This window comes from Pteropus medius, unplaced genomic scaffold (genome assembly GCF_902729225.1).
Source record: "Pteropus medius unplaced genomic scaffold, Ma_sr-lr_union100, whole genome shotgun sequence".
NCBI lineage: Eukaryota > Metazoa > Chordata > Mammalia > Chiroptera > Pteropodidae > Pteropus > Pteropus medius.
The window spans coordinates 8,976,374-8,998,916 of NW_024352786.1; the positions used below are offsets into that span (position 1 = coordinate 8,976,374).

At 38.9% G+C, this 22,543-nt stretch overlaps 2 protein-coding genes across 10 annotated transcripts in view; one reads left to right on the forward strand and one right to left on the reverse strand.

The window, feature by feature from the left end:
• Nucleotides 1-9,494, forward strand: part of RFC1 (replication factor C subunit 1) — a 57,675-nt gene extending 48,181 nt beyond the window's left edge. For 6 of the 8 annotated variants that reach the window (XM_039848739.1, XM_039848740.1, XM_039848742.1 and 3 more), the window contains 7 exons: nucleotides 39-137; nucleotides 1,342-1,496; nucleotides 1,623-1,740; nucleotides 3,249-3,394; nucleotides 6,236-6,449; nucleotides 7,534-7,725; nucleotides 8,758-8,841. In XM_039848739.1, coding sequence (XP_039704673.1) covers nucleotides 39-137; nucleotides 1,342-1,496; nucleotides 1,623-1,740; nucleotides 3,249-3,394; nucleotides 6,236-6,449; nucleotides 7,534-7,725; nucleotides 8,758-8,841 — 1,008 coding nt within the window. Of the gene's footprint in view, nucleotides 1-38; nucleotides 138-1,341; nucleotides 1,497-1,622; nucleotides 1,741-3,248; nucleotides 3,395-6,235; nucleotides 6,450-7,533; nucleotides 7,726-8,757 lie in introns of all 8 variants that reach the window. The other 2 variants (XM_039848738.1, XM_039848741.1) reach the window with 2 other exon arrangements.
• A 1,989-nt stretch (nucleotides 9,495-11,483) lies between these two features.
• Nucleotides 11,484-22,543, reverse strand: part of WDR19 (WD repeat domain 19) — a 68,853-nt gene continuing 57,793 nt past the window's right edge. Inside the window, exons 32-37 of one of the 2 annotated variants that reach the window (XM_039848736.1) lie at nucleotides 20,801-20,882; nucleotides 18,943-19,093; nucleotides 17,116-17,239; nucleotides 16,500-16,576; nucleotides 16,054-16,178; nucleotides 11,484-11,802 (exon numbers count right to left, since the gene is read on the reverse strand). In XM_039848736.1, the coding sequence (XP_039704670.1) occupies nucleotides 16,067-16,178; nucleotides 16,500-16,576; nucleotides 17,116-17,239; nucleotides 18,943-19,093; nucleotides 20,801-20,882 (546 nt within the window). In that variant the 3' untranslated portion in view covers nucleotides 11,484-11,802; nucleotides 16,054-16,066. Of the gene's footprint in view, nucleotides 16,179-16,499; nucleotides 16,577-17,115; nucleotides 17,240-18,942; nucleotides 19,094-20,800; nucleotides 20,883-22,543 lie in introns of both variants that reach the window. The other variant, XM_039848737.1, reaches the window with a different exon arrangement.

A 22,543-nucleotide genomic window follows, 5' to 3' on the forward strand; every position in this document is an offset into this window, starting at 1 on the left:
TTCCCATCTTGTCAGTGTCTTGCCTTTGATCTTTTCAGGTTTTACACAATCTGAGTATGTGGTGTGCACGAAGTAAGGCGCTAACCTATGACCAGGCCAAGGCTGATTCTCATAGAGCCAAAAAGGATATCAAACTGGTAAAATAAATTTCCACTTCTTAGTTAACTCTGGTTATATAGTTCCTTGACACACCTGTAGAACCTATGGATATTTATAATAGATATAGACCGCTGTTAAAAGTGTCTGTAATTCAAATGAATTTTTCCTCAAAAACTATTAATGTGTATTGTAAATTTTGAGAAGTTTTAAATTATACATGCTTCAGTAATTATAAAATGGCTTTTTCAGGGTCCTTTATGTATGGATTTAATTTATGTTTTTAATGTTTTTAGAAATGCTCAGAATAATCTGTTTTAAATGGTTTATGATTTATTAACCTCTCTGAAACTAGAAGTCTTATCAATTATCTCTGTGTTCTATTTCATCTAGTCACTAGTCGGGATCTATTACGGTTAGAACAATGATTAAGTAGTCGTTTTTCCTTCTCATTTTTTTTTAATTAATACATTTTTTAAGGGCAATTATAGATTCACAACAACATCCACTATCAGCATCCCCCACAGAGTGGTAGATCTGTCACACTCGATGAACCTCCATTGATACATCATTATCACCCAAAGTCTGTAGTTTACATTTTAGGCTCACTCTCAGTGGTGCACATTTTATGGGTTTTGACAAATGTACAATGACGTGTATCTACCATTGTAACATATAGAAGAGTTTCACAGCTCTAAAAATCCTCTGTGTTCTTCCTATTCATCCCTCCTTTCCCCCATCCTTTGGCAGTCACTAATCTTTTTACTATCTCCAAAGTTTCACCTTTTTGGCATGTTATATAGTTGGAATCATACAGTATGTAGCCTTTTCAGATTGGCTCCTTTCACTTAATAATATGCATTTACAGTTTCTCCATGGCTTGATAGCTCATTTAATGCTGAATAATATTCCTTTACCTGGATGCGCTATAGTTTATCCATGCTCCTACTGAAGGTCATCTTGGTTGCTTCCAAGTTTTGGCAGTTATGAATAAAGCTGCTGTAAACATCCATGTGCAGGTTTTTTGTGTGATATAAGTTTTTAATTCATTCGAGTAAATATCAAGGAGCACTACTACTAGATAGCGGGGTAAGGGTATGTCAGTTTTGTAAGAAACTTTCTAACTGCCTTCCATACTTCCAAACTGACTGTACAGTTTTATGTTCCAACCAGCAATGAGAGTTCCTCTTGCTCCACATCTTTGCCAGCATTTGGTTTTGTCAGCGCCTGTTCCTTTGTTTTTAGGGCCCATTTGATGTAGCCCGGAAAGTGTTTGCAACTGGAGAAGAGACTGCTCACATGTCACTTGTGGACAAATCAGATCTCTTTTTTCATGATTATTCAATAGCGCCCCTCTTTGTCCAGGAGAACTACTTACATGTGAAGCCTGTAGCTGCAGGGTGAGTGTTCAGAGCTAGTGAGGGGTGGACTTAGTTCCCTACCAGCATTGGGAAGGCCAAATAATCGAGAGGGACGGGTGTGCACTGTGGACAGTGGTATAATGCAGACTGGTTTTTATTCTGCAGGGGTGACATGAAAAAGCACTTGATGCTTTTAAGCAGAGCGGCAGATAGCATATGTGACGGTGACCTAGTGGACCGTCAGATCCGGAGTAGGCAAAACTGGAGTCTTCTGCCGACACAGGTAAGCATAGGGCTCTCCTTAAAGTACAGACTCTGCTTCAGTTCAAGAGAACAATGTAGCTTTAGCTCCTGTAGTTATTTGAAATATCAAATAAATAATATGGCTCTTATGGCAAAAATATAATCCGTTATAGATTAAAACACTCTATGGTCACTATTGTTTGTTTCTTAATCTAGTCTTGGTTTTTAGTGGTTCAAAATGTTTTTATGTAAAGGGCCATATGGAAATAGAGAGGTTTGATTTTTGGTTATAACTAAGATAGATGTAAGTCAGTCAAAAGTTATGTTTGTTCTGTTTTGCCTTTTTTTTTTTTTTGGCCGTTCTTGGTGCTCCTAGATGATTAACTAAGTAGCTTCTTCTTGAAGAAGTTCAGCCAGGGCAGGTCAGCAGCCACCTTCTGATACATGAATTGAGATTTTCTTCTTCCTTGCTAAAAAGGGAGCTTAAATATTGGGTACTTTATTTAGGTCAATATCTTTTATTTAAAATAGAGTTTTGCAGACATTCATAATTAAGAGTATTATTTGTTCTATTTGAGTTTTGCATATTTATACTGTATTATTGGCCTGAGTAATATGCAAGGGACTTCCAAAGGCCTACTCTCTTAATTCTACCCATATATTGTTTGAAAACAAAAAAGAAGGACTCCTTCTGGATATAAAGGATTCTTTCTCTTATGTTTTAAAAGTGTTCATTTTTTTAACCTAATAATTGTACCTTTGAGAATTTATCTTAAGTCAGATTAAACACAGAAAAAAAACTTAATGCACAAAAATGTTCCAATGGCAAAAAATTGGACAAAATCTCTATGTCCAAAATCTCTATGTCAATAGGAAAATGATTGATTATAGTAAGTCCTCTTGACCGGAATATTATGCTAACTTTAAATTATCTGTAAAGATTATCTAATATGAAAAAATGCTTATGAGAGAGTATAAAGCAAGATACAAAATTTATATTTAATTCTAGCCTTTAAGAAAGTGAAAACCCTGAATATAGAAGCTATCCTAGGATACATTTTTCACTTTCTTCTGTGTCAGTTTAGTTAATTCTGTAATTATTAGACCTTCCATGCTTTGATCCACCTATGCTATCAATAGCTTATGTTAAAGACAATCACATTCCTTTAAACAGTCTTTTCTGTAACATTGGCATCTATGAGATAACTGGTACATTGAGATCATTCGGTTGAGGCTGATGAGTTGGCAAGATGATCTCTATGTGGGCCATACATGTTTTGGACCAAGGTGTTTACCATAATCACTTGTTTTCTCTGGGACAAGTTTCCCATACCAAAGATCAGAGACAGCAGGAAAGGGCCCGGCTGCCCTGGAGTTAGGTTAGGTACGTGGGACGGTGTTGCTTCATTTTCCAGAGACTGTTAGGTACGTGGGACGGTGTTGCTTCATTTTCCAGAGACTGGCTGAGGATTTTTATACTTAGCTGCTAGGGAATCAACTTTGTACTGAATTTAAATCGTGGGCTACAATTTGTTTTTTTTTTTTCAGGCCATTTATGCCAGTGTTCTTCCAGGAGAGTTAATGAGGGGTTACATGACTCAGTTTCCCAGCTTCCCGAGCTGGTTGGGTAAGCACTCATCTACAGGCAAACACGATCGGATTGTTCAGGACCTGGCATTGCATATGAGTCTCAGGTAAGTGGTATTACTCCAGTTCTGGCATTTTCTCAGTATAGTTTATTTAGCCTTTCTCCAGTATAGCATGAGTCAAAAGATTTATATTTTAGTTTTTATTTTATTGCTAACTAGATAAATGATCCTGAATAAGTTCTTTTTATTTTGTGAGCCTGAGTTTTATTATCCATAATCATTATAACACTTGTTTTATCACTTAAAAAGTTACTTTGGAGAGTAAAGCCAAATGTTAGAGTGTCATAGCTTTAAGGTAAATTTTAAAACTATAAAAATCTAAGGTAGGGCTGGCTATTATTGTTACTGTGACTATTCCTATTACTAGTAGGCATATTTAATACCTCAGCTTCGGAATAATTTAATCAGAAAAGGGAGCTATTTAAATAAATAAACTAGTTTTACCTATCCTAGTAGTAAACTGACCTAGTTGTTTGAGATAGGGGTATAGGTTAGTTTATAATAGGAGGTGGACGCTCAGATGATTGAAAAACAATATGCTTGGAGAAATTTAAGGAAATTCAAAGATTCTTGTTATTTGGTACAATTTCATTAAAAGCTTACAAACTCAGAAATGTGTGCATCCACACAAATATTGAGTCAACTTTAGGAATTTATTTTTACCCATGAAGAACTACTTAAGCAATCTTATTTCCCCTTCTGGTCCCTGGAGAGAATATTAATATTTGGTCCACTCTTAACTTTTGCTTAAAGCTGAACTGAGTTCTTTTCTTCTGTTCCTGTAAATTCTACTTCTTACTATGTTCCCTCTTCCTAGCTTATGGCATGAGTTTTTTATCATCACCCTCGTATTAGTTTTCTGTTGCCGCTGTAACAAATTACAAAAATTTAATGGCTTAAAACAACACAAATTTATTCCCATCTTGAGATGGGAAGATGATCTTGGATTAGCTGGGTGGGCTCAATGTAATTATAAGGGGCTTTATTTAAAAAAAAAAAGAGGCAGCAGTGTCAGAGATTTGAAGATGCTACACTGCCAGCTTTGAAGATAGTAAAAGGCACCAGGAGCTAAGGGATGTAGGCAGCCTTTGGAAGCTGGAAAAGGCTGCTTTTCCCCACTGTTTTCTTTATACTGGTCAAGCTGATGACCTGTCTCTCAGCTCTTTTCCTGCCCTCTGCCCACTGCTTTTTAGAGCATGTGCATCAGTCTGCCCCAGGGCTCTCCCTCTTTGATGTTCCCGCTATACTCCTATAGATTTGAGCACTGAACTTCCATGTTTTATGGCTGTCCTTTTGTATGTCTGCCCCCTTCTCTCACTAGACAACATTTCTGGTGGTAGGAACTGAGGCTTACTCATCGAGCACATAAACTCGCTCAGTAAATGTTTCTTAATGAATCATATACAGGACACTGTCATTATCAAGGACATCTATAGTGAGGTTCACAATTTTTAAAGTAAATTAAGATGTTCCTACTTTTAAACCCTGATTGTCACTGAATTTTTATAGTCCTTAGTTTATTTTTTAAAGTGGAAGTACGATTTTTATTAGTTAACCTTTTTTTGGTCATAACATGCCTTTGAGAATCTGAAAACTTTGATCTTTATTCCTCCCCAAATGCACTAATGCAGAAAACAATTTTAGGGGAATTATAAGATTTCTGAGGTTAAATCTTAACCTTTATTTAGGTAAATTAGATGATACCTTTAAACTCTTCTAGATTTAATGTTGTCTGATTCTACTAGAAGGTAAAGTTAAGTGACAAATTAGAAGAGGATAATTTTGGAAAAGGTTTCATGATTGTCAGGCACTGTGGCTTATGGGCTCATACTTGTCTTCAGGTCCTAGTATTCTTGACTATGGGAGACAGAATCTAGAGGAAATGGACGAATTTAAAATAGGAGTGATTTTCGAACTCTTTGTCTAGGTAATAAAACAATTATGGAGCAAAGTTCTAGATTTCTGATCAGGAGAACATTGTGGGTTATGATTCAGACATTCAACTAGCTGATGGCAGGAGCGGGACCCACAGGTAACTTAAAGGGACTTTCCATTTCTGATTTTAATGTGGGTTCTAAAACCAACAGCTTTTGAGTCTTGTTTGAAGTACACGTACACAGAATTGCATGGTTTGAAGATGGAAGCACCTGAGTTGGAAAGATTTAAGGTGGTAGCATTGCAAATATTGTCTCGTTTGGCAATTTTGTCTTTAAGTGACAGCGTTTAAGGAGAAAGAAAAGTCATTTCACGATAACATGCTAGTTCTCAGCAGATCAAAGACTGTTCTCCTAGGTTTGCCCCTGGCCAGTGTGGACCACCTTGTGATTCTTCAGGAACATTCTCTGCAGTTTTCTTAGATTTGGGGAAAACCCTGCTCTAGAACTAAAAATTTCAGAGTAACAGTATTAGGAAATATGAGGGAAGCATTCATATTTGTATGTCATAATCAGAGACCAAAAGACGGTATAGACCCTCGTGTAGAAAGTAGCCATGGCACCTGAAGTAGGAAATCTCACTGCATTTTACAGATGCTTTTACTGTTTGTAACTTGACGTGAGTAATCTTTGGCTGTTAAGAATTATGAGCACAGAAACACTATTGTTGCTGGGCCTTAGGAGGAGGATGGATGCAGAACCTACATTTGTGTTTTTCATTCTCTGATCTGGGTAAGTAGAAGATTCTCTTGGAGCACGTTGGTGTGTGTCCATTATCCTGGTCGGGCATCGCTAGCTTTCCATTCACCAGACTGTGAAATAGTAGGCATTCCACTGAGCATTATTAAAACTGATTGTGCTCCATCTGATTCACTCAGTGTTACTCACACTATGATTTGAGTTGGCGGTAGTTTGCCATTGACTTCAGGTATATCTCTTGTTTTGGTTTAAGAACTTACTCCAGCAAAAGGACTATCAATATGGATTATCTGTCACATATAAGGGATGTACTTGTACAGCCCTTGATCTCACAAGGGGTTGAAGGAGTACAGGATGTTGTTGCTCTTATGGACGCATATTATTTGATGAAAGAAGACTTTGAGAATATCATGGAAATTAGCAGCTGGGGAGGCAAACCTAGCCCCTTCTCCAAGCTGGATCCCAAGGTAAGTTGTGTGATGCACTGGTTCTCCATCACTTCGTAATTACCAGGTTTGTACCAGGAGTCCCTCAGAGGTGTTTGACATGCTTTAAAAGGTTTGTTTTTTCTTCAGTGCTTCTTTATGGCCTATACTTTCCAAATATACTATTTGAGTACAATATTAAGAAAAGACTTCTGGATTTGACTTTGCAATTTGTATGTTTATCTTTATGTTGAGTGGAAAAGTAAGACATGAAGTCTGAGGACAAAAATTTAAATGTATTTCTTATAAGTAAAGGTGGGCGGATGAGACTGGGGAAGTTAAAGTGAGGTGTGGACGTATTGCATTAGAAAAAGAAGTGTTTACTGGCTGAGGATTTTTATACTTAGACTGCCTAATCTGTGAATTTAGCATTTATTCCAGTTGGACAATCTATTATGTAATAACGTATCCCCTACTTTCTTTATATAATGAGTATGAACGAAGTGACATAACATGAATATGTAGTATCTAATACCTCACTCTTGAGCCTGTTTATTTGATGCTGTTTTAGAAGACATTCTCTGTGGCTTGCCTTCTCTAGAATTTTGACCTGTGGTTATGGGTAAATTCTCTCACGAGACATCCATAGTTGGAATTCATGGATTAATTCTGCAATTAGAAGCTCGATGTTAAGGGTTTTCAAGTTTCTTAGTATGTCGAAGTAACCACTATTATTATTGTAAAGGCAATTTATGTATTTTGTGGGTAATTAAAGGCCAACTTTAACTTGTACCTTATTGTGAGCCTTTTTGATTTATTGATTCACTAACTGCTTATTCATTTGTAGAACTGCAGAGAGCACTCAATAAGTAAAAATGCCAAAGTTTCCAAACACTGATTATTTATTTAGTCATGGGCTCTGTTAGAATATCATAAAAAATATGGAACTTCACAGAAAAATGCATATATATATATATATATATATATACACTTAACACGTATATGCATAAATATTTTGTGAACAATTTCAAGGGGCTTCCCAGATCTCTCAAAAAGCCTTTAGACCTACAGAGTTCAGAGGGTTCTTTTAGCTTTTTAAAAAACTCCCTCTGTTTCTTTCCTTTAGGTGAAAGCTGCCTTTACAAGAGCTTACAATAAGGAAATCCACCTTACTCCGTATTCACTTCAGGCAGTAAAGACATCAAGACACAGCACAGGCCCAGCACTGGATTCTGAATATAACGAAGAGTTAAATGAAGATGACTCTCAGTCTGATGAGAAAGATCAAGACACTACGGAAACTGATGCTATGATCAAGGTAGTATCTTAAGCTACAGCAAGAAGCTATGATACTCCCTCAAAATAGTTTATCTTTTCTTGTGTATAACTTGCCTTCAGAAATTACTCAGGCCCTGTTTAGCAAATAGCTGAGTAAGCTGTGAAAATACTTTTAAGTTTTTTTGTTCATCACAGTTGAAGTTGAGAAGGTATGGATTTTATTTTTATAAACAATCAGCTTCTTATAATAGTGGAAGAGCCAAATAGCAAGAAAATAGGCCATCATATTGATGGCATGTACTGTTAGAAAAAGTACAATTTTTATTTGGTCATTGGTGTGTGTTTTACCCATAGATACACATTTTCACAGCATAATCATTTTCAGTGAAACCATTTCTCCCTTCTGTTATTTGTGTTTTGCTATAGCCATTGAACTGCCTATAGAAGTTTCTCAGAGCAAAACATCCTTGGCTCTTGATATTAAAATCATTGATGGCATCAGCTCACCATTTGCCATTGGCTGAGGCCTGGCAATGTAGTCTGTATCACCCTCTATCGTGAGTGTGTCATTCTTGCCCCTTATTTCTGTTTTGTATATGTAGGGGTAGGAATAGTGGCCTTCACCAGTATAGCTTTTTCTAGTCTTGTGTAGACATAGATTGCCTCCTTCCCTCTTTCTTCTCAAACTGCATGTGTTTAGACTCTCTAATCTGCAACTGAAAGGAAATTCATCATGAAAACATTACTCTGTTTGTAAATTATTCCTTGTTTGTCTTTCCCAAATATATGTATGTTCTAAATCCAAGAAGCTGCATACATAGGAGGAATATATCTCGGTTCTAGATTCTAAATAGCTTTTCTGCTTTTACTGCTATCTGTTAAAGGCTACAGCTAGCCCAGTTATTTCTTGAAAGTAAGCTCATTGAGGGTAGCAGTAGTTCAGGATCTAGATGCTTGCAACCTTTCTTCTTAAGTTATAGGTAAATAATTGATTTATTGCAGAAATGAATTTACTTCATTTACTTATAAACACAGCTATTAACTGTTTTGTGCATTTTTCCCTCCCCAACAGAAAAAGACAAAATCTTCAAAGTCTTCAAAATCAGAGAAAGATAAGGAGTCCAGAAAAGGAAAAGGAAAAAGTTCAAAGAAATGAAACCATTTTTCACTACTGTCAGTCTCTTTTTACTCACCCTGCTGACCAGTCTAGCTGGTCTAGAGAATGTTTTACCCCTAAGGAACCATATTTTAGGATAATGGGGCGACCGAGTGGTCCCATTATAAATGGTGGTACAGCTAGAAGGATGTAACCAGTAGGCTGATGTACACCTCTTATAGAGGTCGATAGGACTGCTTGGGTCCTCCACTGTCCTCTGTCAATCTAATTAGATTGTGCTTCAGAATGACTGTATAACCAGAACTAAAAACTACGTATGGGCTTTGGAATCAGATTTTCTTTGAACAATAATATACCTGGAACAGTGGTACTAAGGCAACTTTTGTAAGCTTTACAGTTTTTCCTAATGGCCTTTTTAGGACCAATGCTGATTTTTTTAAGGTAGTTACTATTGGTGAAATTTTGTAAATAAATCATAATACAAAACAGTCATCACCTAGAACTGGATATTCTTTATACATTGTCAAATATCTTGCACAATTTAATTAGGAATAAAAATGTTCCACATGATACATGTACAAAATCTTAAGGTCGTCATCTTTTACAGCAGAGTATTATGTTGGTATGTAACTTTCCTTTTTAATATGCGAATACTGGATGAAAAAACGTGAACTATAACTTTGGCTCTTGAAGAGTAAGAACTCTTAATTTCCATCTTCATTACAGCTGTGAAGGCTGTGAGTGCGGTGAATAGAATTTCGGGATGAGGTCTCTTTGTTATTACCAGAGGGTATGTGAAGAGGTACAAACCATTCTTATCCTTCCAGAGCCTCAAGCCTCTGCTAGGTCAGACTCTTAGTCTCACTCTAGCTTGGGACAAAATGAACACTTTTATTTACTTTGTCCCTGAGAGATCCACTTCTGTCCTGCGACAGATTCTACAAACCCTACTGGAACTTTAGATTGTAACCGTACTTGTTGAGTGACCCTGAGGCTTTGAAACTAGCCTGGAATTTAGGTGTCTAGCTATTTTTTAATTTTGTTAGTAAATGCTCAGAGGTATGTGCTAAAAGGAATATAAAAGCAGGGTACTATTCCCTGCCTTTAAGGAACTGAGAATCTTGTTTGGGAGGTGAGACAAAGTTTTTAGGACGTTTAAAGTGTATTTACCATGTGAAAAATGTCTTTCATTTAGATTAACTTTATTGCCTTCAGCCCTTGCCTAGTGAGCCATGCCTCTCTTTGTTAAAGTTCGCGCTTGAAACTGCTGCTTCAGTGAAGATTTTCTTGATTGACGACTGCCTCACCTCACCAGTGGGGTGAGCATGAGTTTCTTATGCATTTTCTTCCATTTCGATTGCTTTTGGATATGCAAGTCATGCCTGCCTACTTGCTCTGTACTCCCCAGGAAAGGAACTATAATATCCTTGCAGCCAGAACAATTAGTGGCCTGTACTTGTTCATTATGATTTTAATTATAAATGCTCTACATACATAATTGGCATAATTTGTATAAGATAAATTTCTTTTATAATTACAGATTGTAAATATGCTCTTTAAAATGAGGACAACATGGGTCTGTTTGATTTCTCGTTGAAGCCCTCATGACCATGAGGTGTGTGGCTGAGGTTAATACTGACTAGGAGTTGGTGGTTCCATAGCAGTTTGGATGTGAATCTAAAGGGTCTGTATTAGGACTGAATCTTTATTGGAGTGACCAATAGATCCTTATTGGAGCCACACATTATCTTTGCAGCATAAAACTGCATACTTGCTTTTTTTGAGACCCACTGAATTTTGGCCATTGTAATTATAACAAATTACTATATCCTGCATCTTGTTAAATTCCAGCAGTTCATTAACAAAGTATCTTCCTAAATAAGTTCTAGTACAATTAGGCACATGAGTAAATGTCTAAGGCCTATAACTCCCCAAATAAAATGTACTTACCCTTGCAGATCCCCAGTACCTGCAGCTCTTATTCCTAAATCCTTATATCATCCTTATAGTGATTACAAAAGAACAGGGGGACTATGGGTAGGTTTAATGCTAATGGTTTGTATTATATCACCTGTTCCATAGCTAGCCTTTGGGAGGAAAGAACAGATCATAAACCTGGAGGCATCATGCATGTGGATACTCAGACGCTGTGAAACATTATTGGCACTTTAAGAGTCTAACCTAGGCTTGTAGGTACCTCTGCAGTGCTCAGGATGCTGCTGCTGGCCATACTATAAAATTGTGTCATCTGATACATTCAAAGTTAGGCCACATTACTCATTTCTCAGCTGCTCAGACTTTGGTGACATTGGCCTTGTATGGCAAGGAAGCATGTACTGGTGTGGGAAAAGCATGTTGTGTGTGAGATGTGTGTGATATGGGGAATAATGTATGTCTTCAAGGAAAGTCAAATGATTTAATTTTGTGACAGGAATTCCATAGTATGCAGTGTAATGACTCAGGACTATATAAGGACTATAAGTTTGTAGTTTCATTCTTTCAGATATATGATTTTAGTGATTTTTGGTGTTTTTATTCTAGGGCTGATTCTGCTGAAGAGCCTTGATTTGTGTAAGCTCCTCATTTCAGACTTTTAACACTGTTAACATCTGTGTTGCCCAGACACACACTGTGCTTCAAAGCTACCTTCCTGTGTCCAAATCCAGAAAAAACATTACAAATATCTAGTTAATTTTATTTTAAAGGAGATATTTCAAAATATAAAAGTTATCAAAAAAGATGAATATTTACAATTATGTTATAGGTTACTATTAACAGTGCACAGCATATAATATGTAAGACTTTGAAGAGGAAATATACAAAGTGTAATGAACAGCACTGGTATATGTTACCATTTTGTCACTATACAGAAGTTGAAAGTTGGCAACCTGGAAAGGTCACCTTTGCTTTTTCTTCTGTATCCAAGAAGAACCATCTCTAAATCCACAGGGATAGAAACCCAGCTTCCTGTGGAAAATGCTGTCTTCTCAGGAACATTATCTAGAAGGGACGAAAAAAAAAAAAAACCCCCACATGGCTTTAGAAGGGTTTCAAGTAACAACCGGCATTCAGTAATAAAGCCAAGCATACAAAGAATTTTTTGCTCATTTCTGGACTGTGGAGCAGGATCACTAGAAATCTTCAGTTTGTAAGCAGCGTGGAGTTTCAGTCTTGGCCTTGCAACTGACTAAAACTGTGAGCAAGCTGTTGAACCCCTACTATAAAGTGAGGAGGATAACAGCCACCTTATTGGGAAGAATGAGGAAATGCAAAGTAGAGAAACAACTTTCTGGAAACTAAATGACTGTTAAAGGTTTCTTGTCTAAAAGGATTCTGAACAATAGCTTCAACCAATAGTCATTGTATAATAAGATACTTATAGCGACTTTTGCAAAAGGTTGTGCATAATCAACTCACTGAGGCATATCTGCAAGTAGCTATGATACCATGGTCTAAGGCTCTACTTTAATGCAGGAACAGATTCCAGAGTCTATGTAGGATTATTAAAAACAAATGAAGTTCTACTTTTGGAAGTGGTAGAGTTGCAAATTAATCCTCCCACAAGTAATATCCTCTCCGTTTATAACCATCTAGAGTGACCAAAAGCAGGTAGATATTAGATGTCAATTCTTGAAAGAAAAGAATTCCACTGGGTAAGATCTTTATATAGCTTTTCACCTGAGGGCAAGTCCATGAGGCATGGAATGGTTAGGACCTGGAGTGAAGTCACAGTCTCACTAGCTTGACGAGAACAGAGCCTGAGGCTGCGAGAACTACTGAAATGTGAGGAATGTCCTGGAAAAGGGATTGCCCCCAAATCTGCATCTAAGCTCCATTCATTCCTTGAACTTCACTGGCTTGCAAGAGACTCTTTTATGCTGGACTTGAAACAGCACAGCTCTGTGTTTGAGGGAACACCTCGTTATCAGGAAACCGAGGGCTGCCCGTAGGAACTCAGGGCTTCATTTCTCTGCCCATAAAGACTAGAATTCTGCCAACAAACAAGCTGAGGACAACCTCAGATGAGACTGCAGCTCCAACCAACTGCAGCCTGTGAGACCCTGAACAGAAGACTCAGCCAAACCAGGCTTACACTACTGACCCACAGAAACAGTGAAGATAGATTCTGGTTCAGGACGGCAACATAGGAGGCACCTGAATTACCTTCTCCCACAGCGAATCTATAGCTACATATAGAACAATTCCCTCTAGGGAATCTAGCCAAGCGACACCTACACATCAGGTGAATGAGAAAAAAACCTACATTGAAAGGAGTAGGAGAGGCTGACATAGCTGTGACCTAAGTTTTCATTCAGCCTGCATTTAGGGGCTTAGATTGTCCCATTTGGGACACTGACGGCTTGGTATACCTCCAGCTACTGAGCCACAAGAACAAAGAAGACTATTAATTAAGACAATCACAAACGTTTGGGAGACAACCAAGAGCTAGGGCAGGATTGAAAAGGTTCATTCCTTACAGGTGACCATGCCAAGACTGGGAGAGGTGACTTTTATCTAATGCTTACATGCCAACACAGAATCAAGAAAAATGAAGAAAAAAGGAATATGTTTCAGATGAAATAACAAGATAAAACCTCATAAAACTAGCTTAATGAAATGGAAGGAAGTGATTTACCTGATAAAGAATTCAAATTAATTGTCAAAGATGCGCACGAGGTCAGGAGAACAATGCGTGAACAAAGTGCGAATTTCAATAAAGCAACAGAAAATATAAGTAAACAAATCACAGAGTTTAAGAATACAATAGCAGACTAGATGATACAGAAGATTAGCAAACTCGAAGAGAGGGAAGTGGAATTCATCTAATCATAGCAAGAAAAGAAATGAAAGATTACAATATCAAGCAGACCAATATTTGCATTATACAGTTACCAAAGGAGGAGAGAGAGAGAAAGGGGCAGAAAACTTACTTTAAGAATTAATGGCTGAAAGCTTCCCTGACCTAGAGAAGGAAAAAGACATCAAGATCCAGGAAGCCAGAGAGTTCCAAATAAGATGAACTGAAAGAAACCTACACTGAGACACATTATTTATTAAATTGCCAAAAGTCAACGACAGAGAATGTTACAAGCAGCAAAAGAAAACTTGTTAAATACAAGGGATTCCACACAAGCACATATGACTTATCAGATTTTTCAGCGGAAACTTTGCAAGCCAGAAAAGTTGCACAATATGTTCAAGTACTGAAAGAATAAAAACCTGCCAACCAAGAATACTCTGCCTGACAGAGCTGTCTTTCAAAACTGAAAGGGAAAGACTCTTCCAGACACAGAAGGACTAAAGGAGTTCATCACTACTAGACTAACTTTACAAGAAATGTTAAGAGCTGAAACAAAAGAGCACTAATTAATAACAAAAAGGTGAAAGTGTAAATCTCAATGGTAAAGGTAAATATATAAATTCAGAATAACCTAATGTAATGGTTGTGGGTTAATCACATAAATCTAGTATGTACGTTAAAAGACAAAAATAGTAAAAATAACTACAATAATTTGTGACAACCCAAAAAGTATATATAGGAGGAGAGAGTTAAAATATGACTTTAGAATGCACTTGAACTTAAGTTCTTATTAACTTAGAAGAGACTTATGTTTCATGTAAGCCTCATGGTATCCACAAAGTAAAAACCAATATAGTAGATAACGCAAAAGAGAAAGGAATCTAAGGATACCCTTACCTCAGAAAATCATCAGATCACGAAGAAAGAGAGCAAGAGAAGAAAGGAATAGCGGAATTACAAAACAGCCAGAAAACAACAAAATATCAGTAAGTCTATACCTACTGATAAATGGACTAAATTTTATGATCAAAAGACAGTGTCTGAATGGATAAAAAAACAATATCCAACTATATACTGCCTATAAGATAATCGCTGAGTTTAAGGACACACAAAGACTGAAAGTGAAGGATACCATGGGAAAAGATATTCCATGGTAATAGAAATTAAGAGAAAGCAGGAGTCGCTCTACTTATATCAGAAAAAAAAAAAAAGACTAAAAGACCATAATAAGAGACAAAGCGGGTCATTATATAATGATAAACGGGTCAATCCACAAGAGGAATCCCAACATAGAAACACCTAAAAAAGGAGAAATAGCAATACAATACCCAGTACCCCACTTTCAGCAATGGATAGATCATCCAGACAGAAAAAAAAGGAAATATTGGATGTAAATGACACATTAGACCAGATAGACATAACATTTAGAGAACAGTCCATTTAAAAGTTGCAGAATATGCATTCTTTTCCAGCATTCGTGAAACATCTTCCAGGATAGATTATAGGTTAGGCCACAAAACCAGTCTTACTAAGTTTAAGAAGACTGAAATCTTATCAAGCATCTTTCCTGACCACAGTGGTATGAAACTAAAAATCATAAGAAAACTGAAAAATATGACTTAACAGCATGCCAGTGAACAAACCAATGAGTCAAAGAAAAAATCCAAAGAGAAATACCTTGAGACAAATGGAAATGGAAATGCAACATACCAAAACTTTTGGTATACACAAAAAATCATAGTGGTAAATGCCTATGTTACGACACAAGATCTCAAATGACGTAACTTTATACCTCAAAGAACTAGAAAAAGATGAAAGAGCTAAGCTCAAAGGTACTATAAGGAAGGAGATAAAGATCAGCAGAAATAACTGAAAGAGACTAAAAAAGATCAATGAAGCTAAGAGCTGCTTTTTCCTAAGCAAAATAGACAAACCTTTAGAAAACAAGGACTCAAAATCAGAAGTGAAAGAAGAGACATTACAACTGATACAACAGAAATACAAAGGATCATAAAAAACTACTATGAACAATTATATGCCAAAATATTGGACAACCTAAAAGGGATGGATTAATTTCTAGAAACATACAAGTAACTGAGACTGAATCATGAAAAAAAAAATCTGAATAGACAAATTACCAGCAAGGAGATTGAACTGTTAACCACAAACCTCCCTACAACGGTCCAGGACCAGGTGGCTTCACTGGTGAAGTCTACCAAACATTTAGTGACAAAATATAGTCTAGTTGGAATCCATGATGCTGCTTGGTCAAATCTTTGTCACTATGGAGACTGTACGACCTGCATATTAGCATTAAAAAAAAGAAAATCAAAGGTTTTGTTCTGACAAGTGACACGATGCACAAAAAGGCAATGAGTATAAACTGAGAAGCTGTGTTGACTCTGTGGACTCTTGTGCCCCGAGACAGTGGTGGATGGTCTGTCACTTACCTGCACATTCCACTCACTGCTCCACTTCTGTTCGCAGGTACTGGGTGCAGTCTGACATTTTTTTCAGTTGAGCAGAGTTTAATCTTTCTGAACACATAGGACATGTGCTTTCATTGTTTAACATGCTGTTTGGGAAGGAAAGGCAGAATAGATTAAATATACAGTATTTTCCTTTGGGTTATTCTAATGTGAAAAACTATTCCTATATACACCTCTTAGGACATGTTTATCATGCAGTTGAAGAATTAAGAAGAATTCAGTCTTATGCAAGGCCCCCTCTAAGGATAATGTTTTCAAAGGTCATAGAAGGTTTTTCGAAGATGACAGTCTGAATCTTTAGAGATCTTTAGGAACATGAACAAATGTGGTTTCAGAATAGAGTGGCTGAGTGAAAGGCCTATTTCTGGATAAATCTTGTGTGACCTAGTGAAACGATGCACACTTACATCTTAAATTCCGAGTATAGAGCAGGGAAGTCGCAATGTGGACACACTGTCCAGTCATCCTTCAACATATGTCGACCCTAGAAACAGTACATTTAAGAGTAAAATTCTTTATTATTAAAACTCCTGTTATTATTCAATTACAATAAATGGATTACAGTTAAAAGCCAGCCCTCTAAGTTATGAAATTATTGATAGTTCACATAGGTAGGTAATTGACTAGAAAAAGATGGCTTCAAAAGGACTAAAGCCAGATTTTATTTGTAAGATTTACGTATAAGAGAACAGTCTTCAATTCTGTAAAATCAGTTATCTAAATTGTAAGGTAAAGCAAATTCCACCAGGTTATATAGCCAGTCAGTGGCAGGAAAAGGATTTAAGCCTGGGACCATGTGATCTCCAAGTGTGTGCTACAGTGCCCTGGAGTAACTTCTAGATATTCACTTAGACTATCATATGCTTTGAATATAACTTTCAACTTTGTTGACAATAAAATTGTATGCTAAAAATTGCAGGAAATTTGAGGGATTAAGATTTAGTGAAAAAAAATGTTGACATCATGTATTCAAATGGGTTATAAATAGAAATGCAAAGAAAGGGAAATTATAAAGAAGCTTACTGTTGCAATGCAATATGGGATGTTATTTTTACATCCAGGACAGAGGAGTTCACATTCTGGGAGAAGAAATTCACAGAAGGGACATGGGGTTGTGGCCTCTTCTGTCTCAGATGTATCGGGCCTCCTGTGAGGAAGAATCACATGTCATTTAAAAACAACACTTTCATGTAACATGGATAGCAGAGAAAAGGCTATTTAGACAACGAGGAATGTGAAACATACCTACTTCAAAGACTCTGAGACTAATACTTAAAAGCTCCCCATCAACCCACACTCCAGCTCAGGGAGGAGGAAGAGGAATTGGGATTGGTCAGATTGTAGCATTTACACGGATTGCGTTTGGAGTTGGAGTTCAGGGCGCATTAAGTGGCAGAAAACAGGGGTGGATCTTGTTCTCTCCCGTCCTGTGCCACTGTAGTGGTGCTTGCCGTTCCTCTGTATCTGCTGTCTGTGTACCAAAGTCCTAAAGGCGATCTTGTGCTGTCCAGTACGGTAACTGTGGGCCACATGAAGCTTTTGAGCACTTGAAATCGGGATAGAGTGCAGAACTGAATTTTAAATTTTACTCCATTTTAATTAAATTTAAACAGTGACATGTGGCTAGCAGATACCATATTAGACCACAGAGCACTCTTGTGTGGAGAGAGAATGACTAGCTTTTTTTCCAAGCTAGCATCTAGGACAGCACAGCACCAGCTGTCAGGGTAAATGTGCTCTAGCATTTTCTCCCCACCTCGCTCTCCATGCCGGCAGGTATGTTGGGTTAGACTGATTCAGTTTGAAGCTACTTAGACTTAAAAAAAGGGAGTGTTCCACGTAGCCCTATCCAGCTTAGAGTTCTCTGCCTTGAGGGTCAGTCCCAAGCCCAACTAACAATAAAGTAGTGTTGCTTCCCTTTGCCATCGCTGGTGCAGCCATTTCCCTTGGCTGAGGCCTTGGTCAGCATTCAGGTACACCTGGGTCCCTAGGCATAGTGGGTCTAACAGGTACCCCAAATGCCATCACTACTTTGAACAAGTAGTAGTACTGAATTAGTACTACTACATGATTGCAATTAATTTTTCCTTCCGTAAACACCCGTGCTACTTTTTCCCCAGTTCCTTTGGGAAACCAGGCCACTTACTGCTTTCTGAAGTGAGGATGTGCCTTATGTGCCTTTGGACCTACACGGGGTTTAGAAATGAACTCTCTTCTGACAATAGGCTGTACAATTATCAAGTTTCTTACACTAAGAAATATTCACTGTTTGCCCCTCTGTGGCAGACAGTTTACTTCTTATATAATAGCCATTCTTCCTTGCCAACAGAACTTTGCTTTCACTCAGCAGTATGCTTTGCAGCTAGAGGCAGCCATGTGCCAGAGGACTGGCAGGTGAGATGTAAATGGATTCCTGGGGGTAGTATCCTTCCTGCATAAAAAGGCAAAGACCTTTTCATCCTTTAAATTCCCTACTTCTTCCTGCCTTGAATGGGCGTATGGTACCTGGAGTTGTAGCAGACAGCCTGGAGTGCTAAAGGCTAAGCAGCACTGCAACCACGAGGAAGGAATGTCTGTGCTCTGGATGGCGAAGCTGGAAGACAGAGGCCTCTGTCCTTAGTGGCATCAGGACCCAGCGGCACTAACCCTGAATGACAATTCCTTGTATGTGAATCAAATAATTCCTGATTCATTCAAGCTATGTTGGGGTCTCTGCTGCTGGTAGCTAAATACAATCCTGACTGCTGTCTCAAATCCATTTTCTTATTGTGCCTGTACATTAGCAGCTATATTCTGGAAAATACATTTGTGCAATGTCATTAGACGGTGGAAGTAGCTGTCACTGCTCACCTGACCATTGCCTCGATCTTCTTTTTGTACTTGGCGTCTATTTTGTTGCGGTACTCGGGCCTCATCAGCATAGCTGCAAAGCTGAAAGCAGAATTCTTCAGGCCTGCTCTGTGACACTCAATCACAGTAGACGTCAGGATTGGCACAATGTCTGCAATACAAACAGCAGAAAGAGGACAGTGCTTCTGCTGGCATGACTCCCTCCCTGTCAGGAGGAAAACAGGATCACACCTCTCTAAATGTGCTCTTTCTGGCTAAGAACCGATTACCTGTTTAATGAGGAAAGGACACAGCAGCAGAGTCAGGCTGACCGCTCATCAAACTCCCCTGACTATACCATGTTTTGCCGTGTACCACCAAGCCCTGCACTCCCTCGATGGTAACCTCGTGTGCCCTTCCACACCTCTGACATACGTTTCTGCATTTCACAGGGCTGCTGACGAACGGGTAGGGAGATTAATAACTTTATATACTAACCTCTCTGCATATATCTGTTTCTTCAAGACAGAAACCCAAAAGTCAAACTGCTGGCTCAAAGAACATGCTTTTTAAAAATACTCTTAGCACAAACTGCCAGACTGCTTTGTAGAAAGGCCACACCAGTATCCAGCCCCACCAGCCATCATGAGAGTGCCTGTCCTGCTGCACCCTTTGCCAGTCTGGTTCACAATTATTTTAAAGTCTTTTTCATGTAACACAAAAGAATAAATTTAGAGAACATATTAGTGAATTAGGACCTGTGAGCGAGACTTGGCCCCGTTTTTGTATTGCCCATGAGCTAAGAATGGCTTTTACGTTTTTAAATGGTTGGGGAAAAAATATCTTGTGAAAATATTTCGTGACGATTTTATGAAAATCAAAAGAATATTTTGTGAAAATTATATGAGGTCCAATTTTCAGTGTCCAGAAAAAGTTCTGTTGGAACACAGCCAGCCATATTCATTTGCTCACGTACATTCAAGCCAAAACAGCAGAGCTGAATGTGACAGAGTGAATGGCCTACAAAGCCCCAAACATTTGAATACTGACCCTTTACAGAAAAAGTTTGTTGACCCCTGTCATAGAATGTGACAAAATCTATTCACTGAAGAATGTTATAGCAACATGTCTTTTAGACTAATGGGATCTTTTTCAGAGGTAATGGCCTAAGAGACTTATCAGATGACTGTGTGATCTTGGGCAAGTATTACTTCTTTTGCCCCGGTCTGCTTATCTGTAAAACAAGGAAAAGAATAATAACCCAGTGCAGTACTGAGACTGTCATCCTTAGAAAGATCTGCTCAAAAGGCTAGCCCTTGGCTGGCATCTGGGACTTGGATCTTGGAGGCGTTCCGCCATCTCCAGAACTGACCAGAGGGGCTCACTGCACCGGGACTCTGGACGGACTGTGGTTTATCTGAACGCCAGCTCTCTGGGAGCCTGGACACTTGTTTCCTGCCAAGCTGGGGTTGCCGAAGTGACCAGCCCCCAGTACAACCCCTGGGCACCGAGCCTCTCACGAGGTCCCCTGGGAGACACCATTTTACATGTGCTGTCAACACAGCTCACACCTGGCAGGGTTAAGTGTGTCCTGTGTGCCTATGTGCCTTTCCTCTTTGCCAGTTTTCCTTTGTATCCTTTTGCTGTAATAAATCTTGGCCTTAAGCACTACTGTATGTTGAGTTGTGTAAGTCCTACTGAATTACCAAATCTGGGGGTGGTTTTGGGGACCCCTTGTTACCACTTCGTGGGGTGGTTGTGAGGATTAATGAGTTGCTGTATGTACAGAACAGTGGCTGGCAGAGTTAGTGAGTAGAGATCTTACAATGCTAAAATAATGCAGAAATGGGGTAATAGGCTCTTCTCAGACAATACTTACGTGATGGAAATTTGCTAATGTTGTTGGCTACCCGAATGAGCATACGTGCCCCTTTCATATGGTCTCCATTTTTAACATGAATCTGAAATAAATGATATTTTATTCTTAGAGACTTTGATTAACCCAAATTCATGCCTTATCCCCGCCAAATTAAAACTACTTGACTGTGACCCTGAACAGGGTCATCATGAGATCCTTGCAGACTTACTTGGCTGATGCCACTAGGATTTCTCCCTCTACTTCTCCTCCCAGCTGCGGCCTGGCACCATGGCTTTGCTGGCCTCATCCCTACTCTACAATCTGCTTTTTACTTTGCCTTAGACCACTAGACATGAGTTCAATCTCTGGTCCATCTCTTACTAGCCAGCATTGGGAGACTAAAAGTACCAACTGTACCAAATTGTTGTGAGATCTGAAAGTGAGCTAGGCAGAAAGAGGGTGTTTTTAAAGGAGGAGGCACTGCCTGTGGCCAAAGGGCTACAACAGCTGGAGGGGCCTGGGGTGAGGTAAGTGTGAGTGGGGTCTGTGACGAAAAGGTTGCACTTAGGATGAGATGAGGCTCGAGAGTCAGCAGGGCCAGGCCCTGATGTCACCATGGTCATCGGGGTGAGAGGAAGAAGCCTACAAAGATGGGGCAGTGAGGATGGAAAGAAGTGCACAGACTGGGAGTCAGAACTGATGACGTTTGGTGACAATGTGAGGGGGAGTACAGAATGACTCCCAGGCATCAGGTCTGAGCAAATGGTGTGTAATATACTGAGCACTGCAACATAATAAATATTAACCAAATCTAAAGAGGGGGGGAAACCTGGCTGCTTATTCTCCCTCACCCTCCACTGACTCCCTGGGTCTCAGATTGCCCAGCTCAGTCATCTACACCCAAAAGGTCCCAGGCTGTTCTTTAGCCAAAGTACCCATCCCAGCTCTGGGGAAGAAGCATCCACCAAAGCCGAGTCTCGAGTTCCCTTGAGTTCTTGGGTTAAAGATGCATGTGACATTTTTGCATCTTAATAGGGTCTGTTTCTCTTTTAATATCTCAAGCAGTTAAAAATCCTAGAAATTCTTGAAAGTGTACGGTGCTTACATAAGAGAGTAGAGCTGAAGGGAAAAGTCATAAGGGTGCTCTTCAGTGGGAAGGGAAGAGGGTGTCTGGCTTGATGGGAGTGACAGGTGAGCTCTTGGGGCCAGAGCGAAAGAAAAAGATTTGAGAACCACCCCTATGGCCTGTGAATGTAGAAAGCCCTGGTCCTGGAGGGTGTCCTCTTCCACCAACTTTCCATCCTCCCCTCTACCTCTAAAGACTCCCATTTTGCTGGTTCTGTGCCTCTAGGACAGGGCATCACCACTCCTGTCTGAAGCTGAGAAAGACCTCTCTCCCGCTTTCTACTGCTTTCCTTATGAAAGGGGGTCCTGCTGCTCTGAAGGGAAATGTACTCTGGGGGGTTGCCAGCTGGAATCCTAAGTTTTCCCTTATAATCAGTGTTACAGATCCATGTGGTCTAATATGGTAGCCACTAGCCACATATAGCTATTTAAATTACAAATTAAAATTACATAAATTAAAAAATTCAGTTTATCGGTTGCACTAGCTGTATTTCAAGTGCTCCACAGCTAGACTAGTGGCTGCCATATTGGGCAGCGCAGATACAGAACACTTATATCCCTACAGAAAATTCTGGGCAGTGCTACTATAAATGATAATTAGGGTCTAAATCATTCATTACATGACTATGCTGGGTACTT